Source organism: Heptranchias perlo, chromosome 11 (assembly GCF_035084215.1).
Source record: "Heptranchias perlo isolate sHepPer1 chromosome 11, sHepPer1.hap1, whole genome shotgun sequence".
Taxonomy (NCBI): domain Eukaryota; kingdom Metazoa; phylum Chordata; class Chondrichthyes; order Hexanchiformes; family Hexanchidae; genus Heptranchias; species Heptranchias perlo.
The window spans coordinates 12,942,107-12,958,607 of NC_090335.1; the positions used below are offsets into that span (position 1 = coordinate 12,942,107).

Genomic DNA, 16,501 nt, shown 5'->3' on the forward strand with positions numbered 1-16,501 from the left:
TGTTCTGGCCAATATTTATCCCTCAACCAACATCACTAAAACAGGTCATATTATCCCATTGCTATTTGCGGAATCTTGCTGTGCACAAATTGGCTGCCGTATCGCCTACATTACAACAGTGACATTTCACAAAGTACTTCAAGGCTGTAAAGCACATTGGATTTTGAAGTCATGAAAGGCACTATAGAAATGAAAGTTCTTTATCGCTTGTTTTTAAAAATAATAAATCTTTCAGATTATGCACGTTAGCTAATGTGCAGTTCAGAATATTAAATGGGATGTTTCAAGGAAAAATATTGCAACACATTAGCTACGTACTTTATCCAGCACCATCTCCACTGTGTCAAGGTGATTTACTTCAGTCTCTGAGGGTAACCATGTCGTCCTGAATGATTTAAATAGTCGGCGAGCCAAATATTCAGCAGATAAACAGTGCCTGAAAAAAGATTGTTCTTAAAAGCACAGATATAATTCGGCCACAGTACTGTGAACAAGACGATGGTTAGGAAGAACAGGCATGGTTGTGCAGTAACAAAAAAGGGAAGTACCAGAGCCTTGCTGTGCAAAGTAGCTGCATTGTTCACCTAGTAATTCATTGTACACGAAGATCTTGTGGGGCATTTCTGAAATGTGATGAGGTGCCCTATAAATGCAAGTTCTCTCTTTACTGGAGGGAAGGAGAATAAAAATATTGTTCTGCAGGTAAAACCAAAGTCAAATCTAGCCTGCTACCCCTTCACCGTCCTCTCCTTTTACATATCTCAAATTTCTTCTCTAATAGAAGAGGAGCTACTATAACTAAAAACTGAAAATGCTGGAAAAGCTTATCTGTGGAGAAAGAAAGTTAATGTTTCAGGTCAAAGACCTTTCGTCAGAACGGGAAGATGTTAGAGTTAAAGTTTTTAAGCAAGTAGAGCCAGAGGAAGGGGGAAAACAAAAGGGAAGGCCTCTAATAGGGTGGAGGGCAGGAGTGATTAAATGACAAAAGGGATAATGGTGCAAGGCGAAGGGATACATGGACCATTCCTTGTTCCAATCCTATTCAGGTCCCCTCCCTCACCTTTTTCCCCAGTACATTGACTGTATCGGTGCTGTTTCCTGCTCACGTCCCAAACTGGAAAATTTCATCAACTTTACTTTCAATTTCCACCCTTCCCTCACCTTCACAGGGTCCATCTCCAACTAATCCCTGCCTCGACTTCTCTATCTCCATTTCTAGGGATAGGCTGTCAACCAAAATCTATTATAAGCCCACCGACTCCCACAGCTACCTTGATTACACTTCCCATCCCACTTCCCGAAAGGACTCCATTCTATTCTCCCAGTTTCTCCTTCTGTTCTGAAGATGCCACCTTCCACACCAGTGCTTCCGATATGTCTTCCTTTTTCCTCAACCGAGGATTCCACTCCACTGTGGTTGACGGGGCCTTCGACCATGTCCATCCTATTTCCTACACTTCTGCTCTCACCCCTTCCAGAAGGAAGATAGGGTCCCCGTCGTCGTCACCTTCCACCCCACCAGCCTCCACATTCAACGGATAATCCTCTGCCATCTCTAGTGCAATCCCAAACACATCTTCCCCCTCCCAGCATTCCAAAGGGACCGCTCACTCCCCGACACTCCGGTCCACTATCAACCCCAACACCCGCGCTCCTCCCCATGGCACCTTTCCCTGCAAGCACAGGAGATGCAACACCTGCCCTTTCACCTCCTCCCTTCCCACCGTCCAGGGCCCCAAACACCCCTCAGGTGAAACAGTGATTTACTTGTACTTCTTTCCAATTAGCATACTGTATTCGCTGCTCAAGATGCAGTCTCCCCTACATTGGGAAGACCAAACGCAGATTGGGTGATTGCTTTGCTGAACACCTCCACACTGTCCATAAGCGTGACCCTGACCTGCCGGTCACTTGCCATTTTAATTCCACATCCCACTCCAACCTCTGTCTTTGATCTCTTACACAGTTCCAATGAAGCTCAATGTAAGCTCGAGAAACAGCACCTCATCTTTTGTTTAGGCATTTTACAACCTTCCGGACTCACTGATTTCAATAACTTCAGACCATAAACACTGCTCCCATTTCTTCTGGACAGCAAGTGCTGGTAATGGTTTTGCCATTTACAGCTCCTCTAGACCCATTTTTGTTTCTTAACCTGTCCCATTACCACCCTCCTTACCTAATCATTCCTTTTGTCATTTAATCACTCCCGCCCTCCACCCAATCACAAACCTTCCCTTCCCTCCATCCCCCTTCCCCTGGCTCTGTACTTGCTTAAAAAGTTTAACTCTTAACATCTTCCAGTTCTGACAAAAGGTCTTTGACCTGAAACGTTAACTGTTTCTTTCTCCACAGATGCTGCCTCACTTGCTGAGCTTCTCCAGCATAGTGTGTTTTTTTTTCCCAGATGTCCAGCAACTGCAGTATTTTGCTTTTGACCCACTAAAGACTTGTGTACCCAGTTAGATTTATTTTCCTGAAGAGACATGGAAACTTTTTTCTTCTTTTCCACCCACCCCCTTAAATTAAGAATTTATTTTAAAGTTTGAGATTCTTTGGTATATCTTCCAGCCATTTGCATTTAAACCTATTGACACTTCATCTGACGCAGAACAATTCTCCACAAAAGGGAGAATGGCCACTCAAGTTAAGGTACCAGACAGTTGTTGGTGCCTAGAGACCATACCCCAGCAGGAGCCAGTAACTCCCAAAGAGAAGATTATAGGGAAATTTTCTCCTTTACTAGTGGTCTCCCATTGTGTATACAAGATTACATGGATACACCGTAGGAACAGGGGTAGACCATTCAGCCCCTTGAGCCTGTTCCTCCATTCAATTAGATCATAGCTAATCTGTATCCTAACTCAATTTACCTGCCTTGATTCAATAACCCTTCATACCCTTGCCTAACAAAAATCTATCCATCTCAGTTTTGAATTTTCAATTGACCCCCACCTCAACAGCCTTTTGGGGGAAAAAAAAGTGTTCCAGATTTCCACTACCCTTTGTGAAGAAATGCTTCCTGCCATCACCCTTGAACAGCTTAACATTTTCAGGTTATGCCCCCTTTTTCTTGCTCCCCCCAGAGGAAAGAGTTTCTCTCATCTACCCTCATCTCTAAATCTAGTATGGCCTATCCTCTTGTTGGTTCAAGAACAATGGCCCAGAATTTGTTGGAGCAGGGCACCTTGCAGTGTATCCCATCAGCTCGAAAAAATTTTGCACTGCAAAATGCTGGAAGTGCGAGCTGATAACGGCACGGAGAGGGCACAGGACATCTGAGACCTTGGTGAACAACGGGACCAACAGTCTCTCTCAACAAATGAGATTTAAGGTTGGAGAAACAGGAATGACAAAGGAAATAGGGTGAATTAGAGTCAAGTTAGATACAGAAAGAGAAATAAAGAGGGAAAGATAGATTAGATTAAGAGGGGGAGAAAAAGGGACAGAAAACACATTTAAAGAATTTTAAATATCTAAGAACAATTTACTACCTGTAGTAATGAGACTCCAGTTAAATTGTTCCCTTTCTGGGCCAGAGAGGTTGAGTGGCATTGCAGGAACATAAATCTCATTAAAAAGGTATTCACACTTTTTGTGCCAGCCCTAATTTTCTGCAGTGAGTTTAATTGGTAATTAATGTGCAAATGCAGCAATTTCTTGAAACTCACAGGATGACAGTTGAGCTCCCGTTTGTGAGGCTAACAGCAGAGCGGCACAAATTGTCCAGCAACTTACAGGGTATCACTCCCTCACCTCAAGTTGCTGGATGATGGACACATTTAATAACTGTGCGCATTAAACTCGCCGATATTTTGCCAGCAAAGTCTGGCTCATTGTTCCACAAAACTGTCGAAAGTTTGCAGCTTTTGTACTCTAGCTGTTCAGCTTCTCCAAGTCTGAAAATTAAATTCCCCCATTATAACCACTCTGCTTTTGCTCTCAGTGTGCAGTGTTAGTTGAAGGTAACATTTTACAATTCTCATCACTGCATGGTCCACAAACTGCAGGCTTAAAAGGATAGCAGTTCCCATTTATTACAACTGATTAAAACATGGGACTGTCCATAAAAGGAAGTGTCAAACACATTAGTAAGAAAACCTTTACCTTTCTATTGACTTTAAGGGACCATCAGAACCAAAAATATCATCAAATTCTGTAATAAAAAATAAAATTGTCTAAGAAGTGAGTAAATGTCAAAATAAGACAGCATTATTTTCTCTCCTCCTCCAAACAGAAGGAAAAAATATTCAACGGTAGTGTTTAAATATTCAAACCACCTCATACTACAATATGGACTATCCTGTTAAACACAAATAGACTTAATGGGTCTCTAATGTTAGATTGTAGCACAAAATGCAAAAGCAAGAGGTATTTTGCAGGGAACTCCCAAGTCTATTTGAGATCCAGTCTACTGATTTATTTTAGAATGATTTACTTTATTGATTTCTGATGTCATTATCAGGACTGATAACTAATCTCAGTGATCTACCACAATAAACTCACCCTAGGAACACAATCAGTAGCTACATCCTCCCCCATCCACAGTACTTGCCTTATACAACAACTTGCATCACAAAAGTTCGAGATTGCAAACAAAAAAGATAAATCTAGTACAGTCAAAATTGACAAAGAAATAAAACATCTTTAGAAGACCCTGGCAATTATTACTCAACTGTTGCAGACAAATGAAGGTGACTGACTGACTAGGTCATGCTTTAAGCTACATTTACCAAAGTGGTCAGCTAATTGCAGGCTCAGGGGTGAGCCTCCACAAAATAATCAATACCAGAATCCAGAGGGAGAGCATTGCAGATCCACTACTGTTTGTTTCAGTATCCTGGCCTTGTTTACATTATGTAGTTGATGAGGTCCACAAGTCTGCAGTAAGCTACACTGGAGTCCCACAGGGATCTGTCTTGGGGCCTCAATTATTCACAATATTTATTAATGACTTAAATGAAGGCATAGAAAGTCTCAGATCTAAGATTGCCGATGACACAAAGATTGGTGGCATAGTAAGCAGTGGAGATGAAAACATAAAATTACAAAGTGATATTGATAGATTAGGTGAATGGGCAAAACTGTGGCAAATGGAATTCAATGCAGACAAATGTGAGGTCATCCACTTTGGATCAAAAAAAGGATAGAACAGGGTACTTTCTAAATGGTAAAAAGTTAAAAACTGTGGATGTCCAAAGGGACTTAGGGGTTCAGGTACATAGATCATTGAAGTGTCATGAACAGGTGCAGAAAATAATCAATAAGGCTAATGGAATGCTGGCCTTTATATCTAGAGGACCGGAGTACAAGGGGGCAGAAGTTATGCTGCAGCTATACAAAACCCTGGTTAGACCGCACCTTCGGAAGGACATATTGGCCTTGGAGGGAGTGCAGCGTAGGTTTACTAGAATGATGCCCGGACTTCAAGGGTTAAATTACAAGGAGAGATTACACAAATTGGGGTTGTATTCTCTGGAGTTTCGAAGGTTAAGGGGTGAGCTGATCGAAGTTTATAAGATATTAAGGGGAACAGATAGGGTGGATAGAGAGAAACTATTTCCGCTGGTTGGGGATTCTAGGAGTAGGGGGCACAGTCTAAAAATTAGAGCCAGACCTTTCAGGAGCAAGATTAGAAAACATTTCTGCACACAAAGGGTGGTAGAAGTTTGGAACTCTCTTCTGCAAACGGCAATTGATACTAGCTCAATTGCTAAATTTAAATGTGAGATAGATAGCTTTTTGGCAACCAAAGGTATTAAGGGATATGGGCCAAAGTCAGGTATATGGAGTTAGATCACAGATCAGCCATGATCTTATCAAATGGTGGAGCAAGCACGAGGGGCTGAATGGCCTACTCCTGTTCCTATGTACACATTTAGTGAAAGTGCTTTTACTATGTAGGCATGCAAAGCTGGTCCCATACATTTGTTCTACATGTATCTTCATATTATGGGGTCCAGAGTGCTTACAGGGACGTGCTCAAAGTGGAGAAGTTGAAAGTGCAGTTCATACAAGTCACTCTCCTAAAACAGGATGCAGTTTCCTTCCACTCTCCTCCCAAAAAAGATAACTCACCCCCCCCCCCACCCAACCTCCTTTTACTAACTGAAGGAAAGGATTTATAACTATTGGAGAATGGAACTTCCACCTCAATTTCTACACTGACAGCCAGTGTCAAGAATCGCAGGTCAGGTATCATGAATTAATCGCAGGTAACTTCCTACATTAGCCTGAACCTCAATCTCAGCCCTCAAAAGCACAAGCCACTATTCAGGTGGCTTTTTACAGTGAGGAAGATCATTTCCTGCTGTGAATTGGAGCTCACCGGGAACTGGGTTGAGACTGCCCAAACTCACTGCTTAAAGAACCCAAACTGCAGATAGGGATGAAATCCCCATCCCATTCCAGGGAATCTCCCACATCCCAGGGATGAGAAGACAGTGCTGAAGTCCATTGCTGCACCCAATTCCTCCCCCGAGAACAGTGTAACTACAAACACTGTTCACTAAGTAATGTCGTTATATGTCTACCTAGTTCCATTCTGACACCTGTACCTATTATCACAAAATCATCATAATCGTCATCAGCACCAACAGCAGCATTATCACCATTTTGTTGGTCTTCACACAGGGACTTAGAGCCAGCATCAAAAGAATCATCCAACTGGGTAGCAGAACCACCTGTAAAATAGAAAACAGACGAATACAACACAAATAACATGCCATTGTTCAGAGTCTCTACAAGATTCCTGTCCCCACCCCCATAATCACAGTATTTTATTATTTCTTAAATGCAGCCACAGTTTTCACCAAAAGCACTCTGCCTGAAGTCCATTCCAAGTGTGAATCATTCGCTGCATGAAGATCTTCTTGATATCAGTCCTAAAGTTGTTTTTAAATAGTTTGAATGCATGTCCTTTTCTCCTACTCCCACAGTTTAATTAAAAATATTTTGATTTACTTTTCCCAAACAATTTACTATTTTGTATACTACAGAAAGGAGAGACAAAAAGTTGCAGACAGAACAATGTTACCTTCATAAGTGTAAACAATTTTACAACACCAAGTTATAGTCCAACAAATTTATTTTAAATTTCACAAGCTTTCGGAGGCTTCCTCCTTCCTCAGGTGAATGGTGTGGAAATGAAATTTTCGAATCCTTCGCACTTGTAAATCACAGAACAATGCCTGGTGATTACTGCCCGTTGCCAAGGCAATCACAGTGAGCAGACAGAGAGGTGTCACCTAAAAGGCCACCGAATATACAAGACATGCCAGATCATCGACACAGATACCACCATCACACAAGAGGACACCACCCACCAGGTGCACGGTTCATACTCCTGTGACTCGGCTAACGTTGTCTACCTCATACGTTCCAGGAAAGGATGCCCTAGAGCATGGTACATTGGCGAGACCATGCAGACGCTGCGACAACGGATGAACGGACACCGCACAACAATCGCCAGACAGGAGGGTTCCCTCCCAGTCGGGGAACACTTCAGCAGTCAAGGACATTCAGCCACCGATCTTCGGGTAAGCGTTCTCCAAGGCGGCCTTCGAGACACACGACAACACAAAATCGTCGAGCAGAAATTGATAGCCAAGTTCCGCACCCATGAGGACGGCCTCAACCGGGATCTTGGATTCATGTCACACTACACGTAACCCCACCAGCGAACAAATGGTATCTGTTTTTAATATAACGGGTCATTGACTGTCTTCCTTCTCTTTTTTTGGGGGGGGTTTGTATATTCGGTGGCCTTTTAGGTGACACCTCTCTGTCTGCTCACTGTGATTGCCTTGGCAACAGGCAGCAATCACCAGGCATTGTTCTGTGATTTACAAATGCGAAGGATTCGAAAATTTCATTTCCACACCATTCACCTGAGGAAGGAGGAAGCCTCCGAAAGCTTGTGAAATTTAAAATAAATTTGTCGGACTACAACTTGGTGTTGTAAAATTGTTTACAATTGTCAACCCCAGTCCATCACCGGCATCTCCACATCATGCCTTCATAAGTAACAGTCCTCCCAGAAGAAGAAAGGACTGGTACAGGAGAGACAGGCTACATTTAAACCAATTAGGGACAAAGACTTGAGGAACATCGAGACAACAATAGAAAGTCATTTCAACTATACAGGTTGTGTGGGGAGGTGGGGAGAAGAGAACAAGGAGAAAGCAGGATCCCAGACAAGACAGGTGGTAGAGGAGAATGCAATCAACAGGTGGGTATAGACACCAATAGCTAGAGTTACACACACCAACCAGAAACTAGGAATAGGCAGATGAGGCAAAACTAAAGCGAGTACTAGATGCTTTAGAAATATTATATCAGAACTGAAGCTGGTTGTGGCATTTGGGAACTACAATATGATGGGAATATCAGGAGCATGGCTAAAATCATAGGTTGGAAATGAATACAACCTTCAGGAGTAGTGTTCAGATAAAGTGTGAACAAAAAAAAACTGTAGCCTTGTAAATCAGGAAAAACTGGGAGGTAAAAAGTTGATCCAGAGGGAGGTAGAAAGCTACAAAATGAACTATTCAGAGTAGACACTAATACTAAAAAAAAGTCAAAGCTAACACTAGTTGGGTGGGGGAAATGCTGTCGACCACAAGAAGTTAACAATTTTCTCTAAGAGATAGAGAAGGCTAAGCGATAACAGGGAAGATATTTTAATGGGAGACTTCACATCAACGCAATATAAACTGGGAAAACCCAAGTCGATTAGTCGGAGATGGTAGATGTAATGCAAGACGGCTTCTTAATAGAATGAGTCAAGGAAGTCACAAGAAGCAATGCTCATCTTCATCTGGTCTTTCATAAATGAGTCAGAAAATACAAGTTGAGACACCCCTGGAGGACAAATGACCCCAGAATAAAGTTCAACATGATCTGAGAGTCAGAAATATCCAAGACCAGGCACACAATTTTAAGGGGCAAATTCAATGAAACGAGGGGAAACAACTAAAGGAAATAAATTGAGGGAGGTTGTTCAATAGTGGAAGGCAAATAGAACACTTAAAAGCTGAGCATGCAGGAGCGACAACCCAAGTGGAATGTGGTAAACCCTATGACGTGAGGGACCTTTCGTTCCAAAAGGCTTGTGACAAAGTTCTACATGAAAGAATATTAAACTCAAAGTTTTGGGGAAATTCAAAATAAACCCTGGGAATGGATAATAAACTAGTTCAAGAGTAGGAAATAAAGGAGTTATGTCAGAATGGGGAGGGGGAAAGATGACATTTATATAGCACCTTTCACAACCTCAAGACATCCCAAAGTGCTTTACAGCCAATGAAGCACTTTGAAGTGCAGACACTGTTGTACAAATACAAAATAGTATTGTTATAAGACCTTGGTCAGGCCTCAGTTAGAAGATGGTGTCCATTTTTGGTCTCTTCACAGTGGGTGCAGTGGAGGGCCAACAGATTCACTTCCATTTTGAAACATCTTAGTTATCAAGATAGGCTAAAAAGAGCTGGGACTACACTTAATAACATTTCAGTTTGTGCAGTGAAAAGTGGCTAAATAAATTCGTCTTCATCACCTTACAGAAAAGCACCTATTTCTATAGGTACAACAGGTCTCCAAGTGTTTGTTTATTTTGCTCTATCACAGAAGTCTCAAACCTTTTCTGCAAGGGAGGTGCTATGATTTAAAATGTACTGATCGTGACTAAGACAAGTTGATTTTGCTATTGTGTTCTACAACCAAGTCATGCTCAGTTTCTTTATCCTGTGCATTATAATTTTTTTTGTGGCTCAATATTTGGCACTTTTGTTTCTACAATTCATAAAAACACTGAGCTAAACAAGAGTCATCCATTTTGATTCTAATGACGTTTACTAAGCAATGACCACGAGGCAGCTCAATACTTACATTCATAACCACTGTCCACAGAGTCAGAGTGTACCTCCTTCTTAATACAACTGTTCAGATCATCTGCCGGGGTCTGGATAACTGTCAGGCTACCATCTTCTACAAGCTCTGCTCGTTCATACATGATGTTGCATTTCACATTCTCTAATGCAGCGATTACCATATCTGCAACAACAAGGTGCGTGTTCTCCTGTAAACAGAAGCAGTGATTTCTTTACTGAATCCATGAGAGGTCGAGCCTAAATGATCAATATAATCAGGAGTGCCTTACCCTCCATCCTTACCACCCCCCCCCCCCCCCCCCAAAAAAGGGAAAAAATCATCTATGCTGTAGTAACTTTCTAATGCGGGTCAAGTGGAAAGCTAATGCTGGGAAGAGAGGATTTTCCATTTCAAGGACCCAGTGTCATCATTAAACACTCAATAGTCAGGTTAGATACAGTGTAGCTACTTTAGTGCATTCCAACAATGTGCTTTGACCCAAACCCAAGCCCCGTTTCTACCCTTCACTTTACTCCATGTGAAATGGCTGATACTCTACTATTGCAGCAAAAGTCAGGGGATGATGGAATAACCTAATCTTCCATCTTGTCCTGCAATGTGAAGGAAGTCTGTCCTCATCATAAAAGGAACCCCAACCCCAGCCCTCTGGGGCTTTCCTACAAAAACAGGAAGGAAACAGTCACATTTAATATATAGTAACAAGTGGTTGGGATTGACACATCAAAGCACATTGGAGGAGCCAGTAGTCTCAGTATTAAACTACAGGACATTGAACTATAGAATGTATTCATGGGTAGGATTATCCCGAGAACCAAAGATACAGCACAGAAGGGGGCCATTCAGCCCATCGTGTCCACACCGGCTCAAAGAGCAACCAGGTGCCCATTCTAATCCCGCCTTCCAGCACCTGGTCTGTAGCCCTGCAGCTTACAGCACTTTAGGTGCAGGTCCAGGTCCTTTTTAAAAAAGAGTTGAGGGTCCCTGCCTCCACCACCAATTCGGGCAGGGAATTCCATACACCCACCACCCTCTGGGTAAAAAAGTTTTTCCTCATGTCACCTCTAATCCTTCCAACAATCAGCTTAAATCTATGTCCTCTAGGGGAACCAGGTACCTTCTGTCTACTCAATCTGGGCCCCTCAATTTTATACATCTCAATCAAGTCTCCCCTCAGCCTCCTCTGCTCCAAGGAAATCAACCCCAGCCAATCCAATCTCCTCGTAGCTGCAATTTTCAAGCCCTGGCAACATTCTTGTAAATCTTCTCTGCACTCTCTCCACAGCAATTACGCCCTAACTGTAATGTGGTGACCAGAACTGCGCACAATACTCCAGCTGTGGCCTTATCAGCGTTTTACACAGTTCCATCATTACATCCTTGCTTTTGTATTCTATACCTCGGCTAATAACGGAGACCATTCCATATGCCTTCTTCACAACCTTATCTACTTGTACTGCCACCTTCAGGGACCTGTGCACATGCATTCCAAGGTCTCACTTCCTCTACCCCTCAATATATTCCCATTTACTGCTTATTCCCTTTTACTGTTTGCCCTCCCTAGGTTGCATTACCTCACACTTCTCCGGATTGAACTCCATTTGCCACTTTTCCACCCACTCCACCAACCCATTGATATCTTCTTGGAGTCTACAACTATCCTCTTCACTATCAACTACACGGCCAATTTTTGTGTCGTCTGCAAATTTGCCAATCATGCCTCCTGCATTCAAGTCAAAATCATTAATATATACCACAAACAGCAAGGGACCAAACACTGAGCCCTGTGGCACACCACTGGAAACGGATTTCCATTCGCAAAGACATCCATCGACTCTTACCCTTTGTTTCCTGTTACTGAGCCAATTTTGGATCCAATTTGCCATGTTTCCCTGTATCCCATGGGCTTTTACCTTTCTGACCAGTCTGCCATGTGGGACCTTGTCAAATGCCTGACTAAAATCCATGTAGACAACATCCACTGCACTACCCTCATCAATCCTCCTTGAATTCTTTGAGGAAGTGACAATCAGATTTGTAAGGCATGACCTTCCCTGAACAAATCCATGCAGACTATCCCTGATTAAACCATGCCTTTCCAAGTGACAGAATCAATACTGAGAGGATAAACTAATAGTTTGCTCACCACCGAGGTAAGACTGACCGGCCTATAATTGTTCGGCCTTTCCCTCGTACCCTTTTTAAACAATGGTACTTAGTTTGCAGTCTTCCAGTCCTCTGGTACCTCCCCTGCATCTAGTGAGGATTGGAAAATGATCCTCAGAGCATCTTCTATTTCCTCCCTGGCTTCCTTCAATAGCCTCGGAAACAATCCATCTGGCCCTGGTGACTTATCAACTTTCAAAGATTCCAGTCCCTCTCTTGTACTTCCTCTCTCGTTAGGTTTACCTTAACCAATATTTCACACCTCTCCTCTTCAACTACTACATCCGGATCATCCCTTTCCTTTGTGAATACGGAGGAAAAATATTCATTTGAAATCCTACCCACATGCGCTGCTTCTACACATAAGTTGCCCTTATTGTCCCTGATAGATCCCACCTTTTCCTTAACTATCCTTTTGTTCTTAATGTACTGAAAACATCTTTGGGTTTTCTTTAATCTTACTAGCTAATATTTTTCATGCCCTCTTCACTTTCCTCATTTCTTTTTTTTTAAAAAGTCATCCCTTTACTTTCTATACTCCTCTAGGCTTTCTGCAGTATTTAGTTTTCTGTGAGTCATAAGCTTTCTTTTTCTGCTTTATCTTGCCCCGTATATTTCTAGACAACCAGGGGGCTCTAAATTTGGCAGTACCACCCTTTTTCTTTGAGGGGACATGTCTGCATCGTACACGTAGAATTTTACTTTAGTGCCTCCCACTGGCTTGCCACTGATTTCTCCTCAAGTAGTTGTGTCCAGTCCGCTTCTGCCAAATCACCTCTTAGTACTGTAAAATTTGACTTCCACCAATTTAAAATATTTACTCCTGATTCAACTCTCTCCTTTTCCATAGTAATGATAAACCTAACTGAATTATGGTCACTGTCCCAAACATGGTCACCCACTTGCCCATCTTAATTTCCCAGGACTAAATCTAAAATTGCATCCCTCTTGTTGGGCTTGTCCCAGACTGGCTAAAAAAGTTCTCCTGGACACCGATCAAGAACTTTGCGCCCTCTGTGCCCCTCACACTGTTTGAATCCCAGTTGATGTTTGGGTCATTGAAGTCCCCTACTATTATTGCCCACATGTTTTGTTGTTCTATCGTGCTTTCGCTATTCAGTACATATATAGTACACTCAGTAGCGTGACTACCCCTTTTTTATTTCTTAGCTCAACCCATATGGCCTTGATTGATGATCCATTTAGCATATCATCCCTTCTCACAACTGTAATTGATTCTTCAACCAATAATGCTACCTCCCCCTTTTTTTTTTTTGAAATCACCCACTCTATCCTGCCTGAAAACTCCATATGCAGGGACATTGAGCTGCCAATTATTCCCCTCTTTAAGCCAGGTTTACATTATAGCAATGATATCATGCTGCCATGTGTCTATCTGTGCCCTTAGCTCATCTGCTTTGTTTGTAATACTCCTTGTGTTGAAGTATATATATCCTTTAACCTCATCAAATTCTTGTGCTGAACACTACTTAACCTTTGCCTTTGAGTTGCTAACTACGTCACTAACTGCTTTTCTGCTTCCTGGTCTGAATTTGCCCTATCTGTAACTGCCCTTTGGTTCCCATCCCCCTGCCATACTAGTTTAAACCCTTCCCAACAGAACTAGCAAATGCCCCCAAAAGGATATTGGTCCTGGTTCTGCTTGGGTGCAACCAGTCCAGGTCCCCCCTTTCCCAGAATTGGTCCCAATGCCCTAGTTTATAGCAGCAAAAAGGTACATCTTACATGATGTGACCAAAAACTCCCTACAAAGCGTCTGAGAATCTGAGCAAGCGATAAGGGCAGCACATGGAACTTTGCTGCTGGTCCAACCCTATTCTTCTCCCCACCCACTCAAAATCCCTGGCAGGTGAAGGAACCTCCGGTTCAGATGATCAGTTCCAGATATCAACATCTGGAAGGACTGCCCAAAACCATTTACAATCTAGTGAACCCCCTGACCATTATATCTGTGCAAGTGCCAGTCCTTCAACCTGGAGCCATCTACTCCCCTCCCATTTCCCTTCCTCAGTGTCCTTTTATATTTCCTTTTCTTTAAATATGATGTGGAGATGCCGGTGATGGACTGGGGTTGACAAATGTAAGGAATCTTACAACACCAGGTTATAGTCCAACTGTTTTATTTGAAAATCACAAGCTTTCGGAGGCTTTCTCCTTAGTCAGGTGAGCGAGTGTGGGATGCCATGGAAGGTTACCGCATTTATAGTCAGAGAACAATACCTGGTGATTACAGATAATCTTTCCAACTGCCCATTGTCAAGGCAATCAAAGTGTTCAGACAGAGTGATGTTACCTACAGGGCCACCGAATACACAAACGGCCAGAACAAAAAAGACAGACACAGACAGAGAGAGAGAGAAACATCCGAAAGGAAGAGAAAGACCCGTTGTGTTAAAAACAGATAATTTTTTTTTCGCTGGTGGGGTTACGTGTAGCGAGACATGAACCCAAGATCCCGGTTGAGGCCCTCCTCATGGGTGCGGAACTTGGCTATCAATTTCTGCTAGACGATTTTGCGTTGTCGTGTGTCTCGAAGGCCGCCTTGGAGAAAGCTTACCCGAAGATCGGTGGCTGAATGTCCTTGACTGCTGAAGTGTTCCCCGACTGGGAGGGAACCCTCCTGTCTGGCGATTGTTGTGCGGTGTCCGTTCAGGTACATGGTTCATACTCCTGTGACTCGGGCAATGTTGTCTACCTCATACGTTGCAGGAAAGGATGCCCCGGAGCATGGTACATTGGCGAGACCATGCAGACACTGCGAAACGGATGAACGGACACCGCGCAACAATCGCCAGACAGGAGGGTTCCCTCCCTGTCGGGGAACACTTCAGCAGTCAAGGACATTCAGCCACCGATCTTCGGGTAAGCGTTCTCCAAGGCGGCCTTCGAGACACACGACAACGCAAAATCGTCGAGCAGAAATTGATAGCCAAGTTCTGCACCCATGAGGAGGGCCTCAACCGGGATCTTGGGTTCATGTCTCGCTACACGTAACCCCACCAGCGAAAAAAAAATTATCTGTTTTTAACACAACGGGTCATTCTCTCTTTCTCTTTCTTTCTCTTCCTTTCGGATGTTTCTCTCTCTCTCTGTCTGTGTGTGTCTGTCTTTTTTGTTCTGGCCGTTTGTGTATTCGGTGGTCCTGTAGGTAACATCACTCTGTCTGAACACTTTGATTGCCTTGACAACGGGCAGTTGGAAAGATTATCTGTAATCACCAGGTATTGTTCTCTGACTAAATGCGGTAACCTTCCATGGAATCCCACACTCGCTCACCTGACGAAGGAGAAAGCCTCCGAAAGCTTGTGATTTTCAAATAAAACAGTTGGACTATAACCTGGTGTTGTAAGATTCCTTACATTTTTCTTTAAATACTTAGCCATAGAATTTTACAGCACAAACAGGCCACCCAGCCCAACAGGTCTATTCTAGTGTTTATGCTCCACAAGCCTCCTCCCACCCCATCAGCACATCCTTCTATTCCTTACTCCCTCGTGTACTATCTTGCTGTCCCTTAAATGCATCTACACTAGTCACCTCAACCACTCCATGTGGTAGCAAGTTCCACATTCTCACCATTCCGCGTAAAAGGTGTTTCCCCTGAATTCCTTATTGAATTTATTAGTGACTATCTTATATTTATGGCTCCTAGATTTGGACTCCCCCACAAGTGGCAATATCATCTATATGTTTCCCCTATTCATAACTTTAAAGTCCTCTATCAGGTCACCTCTCAGTCTTCACTTTTCTAGAGAAAAGAGCCCCAGCCTGTTCAATCTTTCCAGATAGTTGTAGACTTAACCAATTCTTGCTTTAGTTTCTGATTCAATAGCCATTTGTTCCATGTTCTAGTCACCCTGTGAAAGGATTCTAACTTCTCCCTTTGCTCCTCTAGTGGCAATCCTGTGTCAACACCTTGTTACTGATTAGCTAACTAGTCATTTTTTCTATTATCTCAAAACTTTAACATTGAAAACCTCTATTAGATCCGCCATATAACCTTCTCTGTGAAAAAAATACCTGTTCCTAACTTTAACCTCTTCCTCCTAGTATCATTCCAGTAAATCTTCACTGTCTCCTTTTCATGATTACTATCCTTCCTATAATAGGAGTATTGCATGCAGTTCCAGGCACCTCAATAGTCCAATGTCTTAACAAATTGAAAAATCATTTGCTTGCTTTTATATCAAGACCCAGAATCCCATTTGTTTTATGACCTTGTCTATCCATCTTTAAAAGATGTAAGTAACTGTACCCCTAGACATCCCAGTTAAAAATCTCAATTTGGTGTATACTTCCTTTCATCATTTGCTCCCCACCAAAATATACTACTTCACATTTCTTTGCATTGAACTGCATTTACTCATTGCTAACCCATACGTTCACCCTCCTGCATTCATCTGCTACTGAAATCCAGAATCCACAT

The 16,501-nt window shown here is 42.7% G+C and overlaps 1 protein-coding gene across 2 annotated transcripts in view; it reads right to left on the reverse strand.

The window, feature by feature from the left end:
* rubcnl (rubicon like autophagy enhancer) overlaps positions 1-16,501 on the reverse strand; it is a 61,654-nt gene that overhangs the window by 28,055 nt on the left and 17,098 nt on the right. The window contains exons 5-8 of one of the 2 annotated variants that reach the window (XM_067992557.1): positions 9,889-10,078; positions 6,612-6,683; positions 4,108-4,156; positions 319-436 (exon numbers count right to left, since the gene is read on the reverse strand). In XM_067992557.1, the coding sequence (XP_067848658.1) occupies positions 319-436; positions 4,108-4,156; positions 6,612-6,683; positions 9,889-10,078 (429 nt within the window). Of the gene's footprint in view, positions 1-318; positions 437-4,107; positions 4,157-6,557; positions 6,684-9,888; positions 10,079-16,501 lie in introns of both variants that reach the window. The other variant, XM_067992555.1, reaches the window with a different exon arrangement.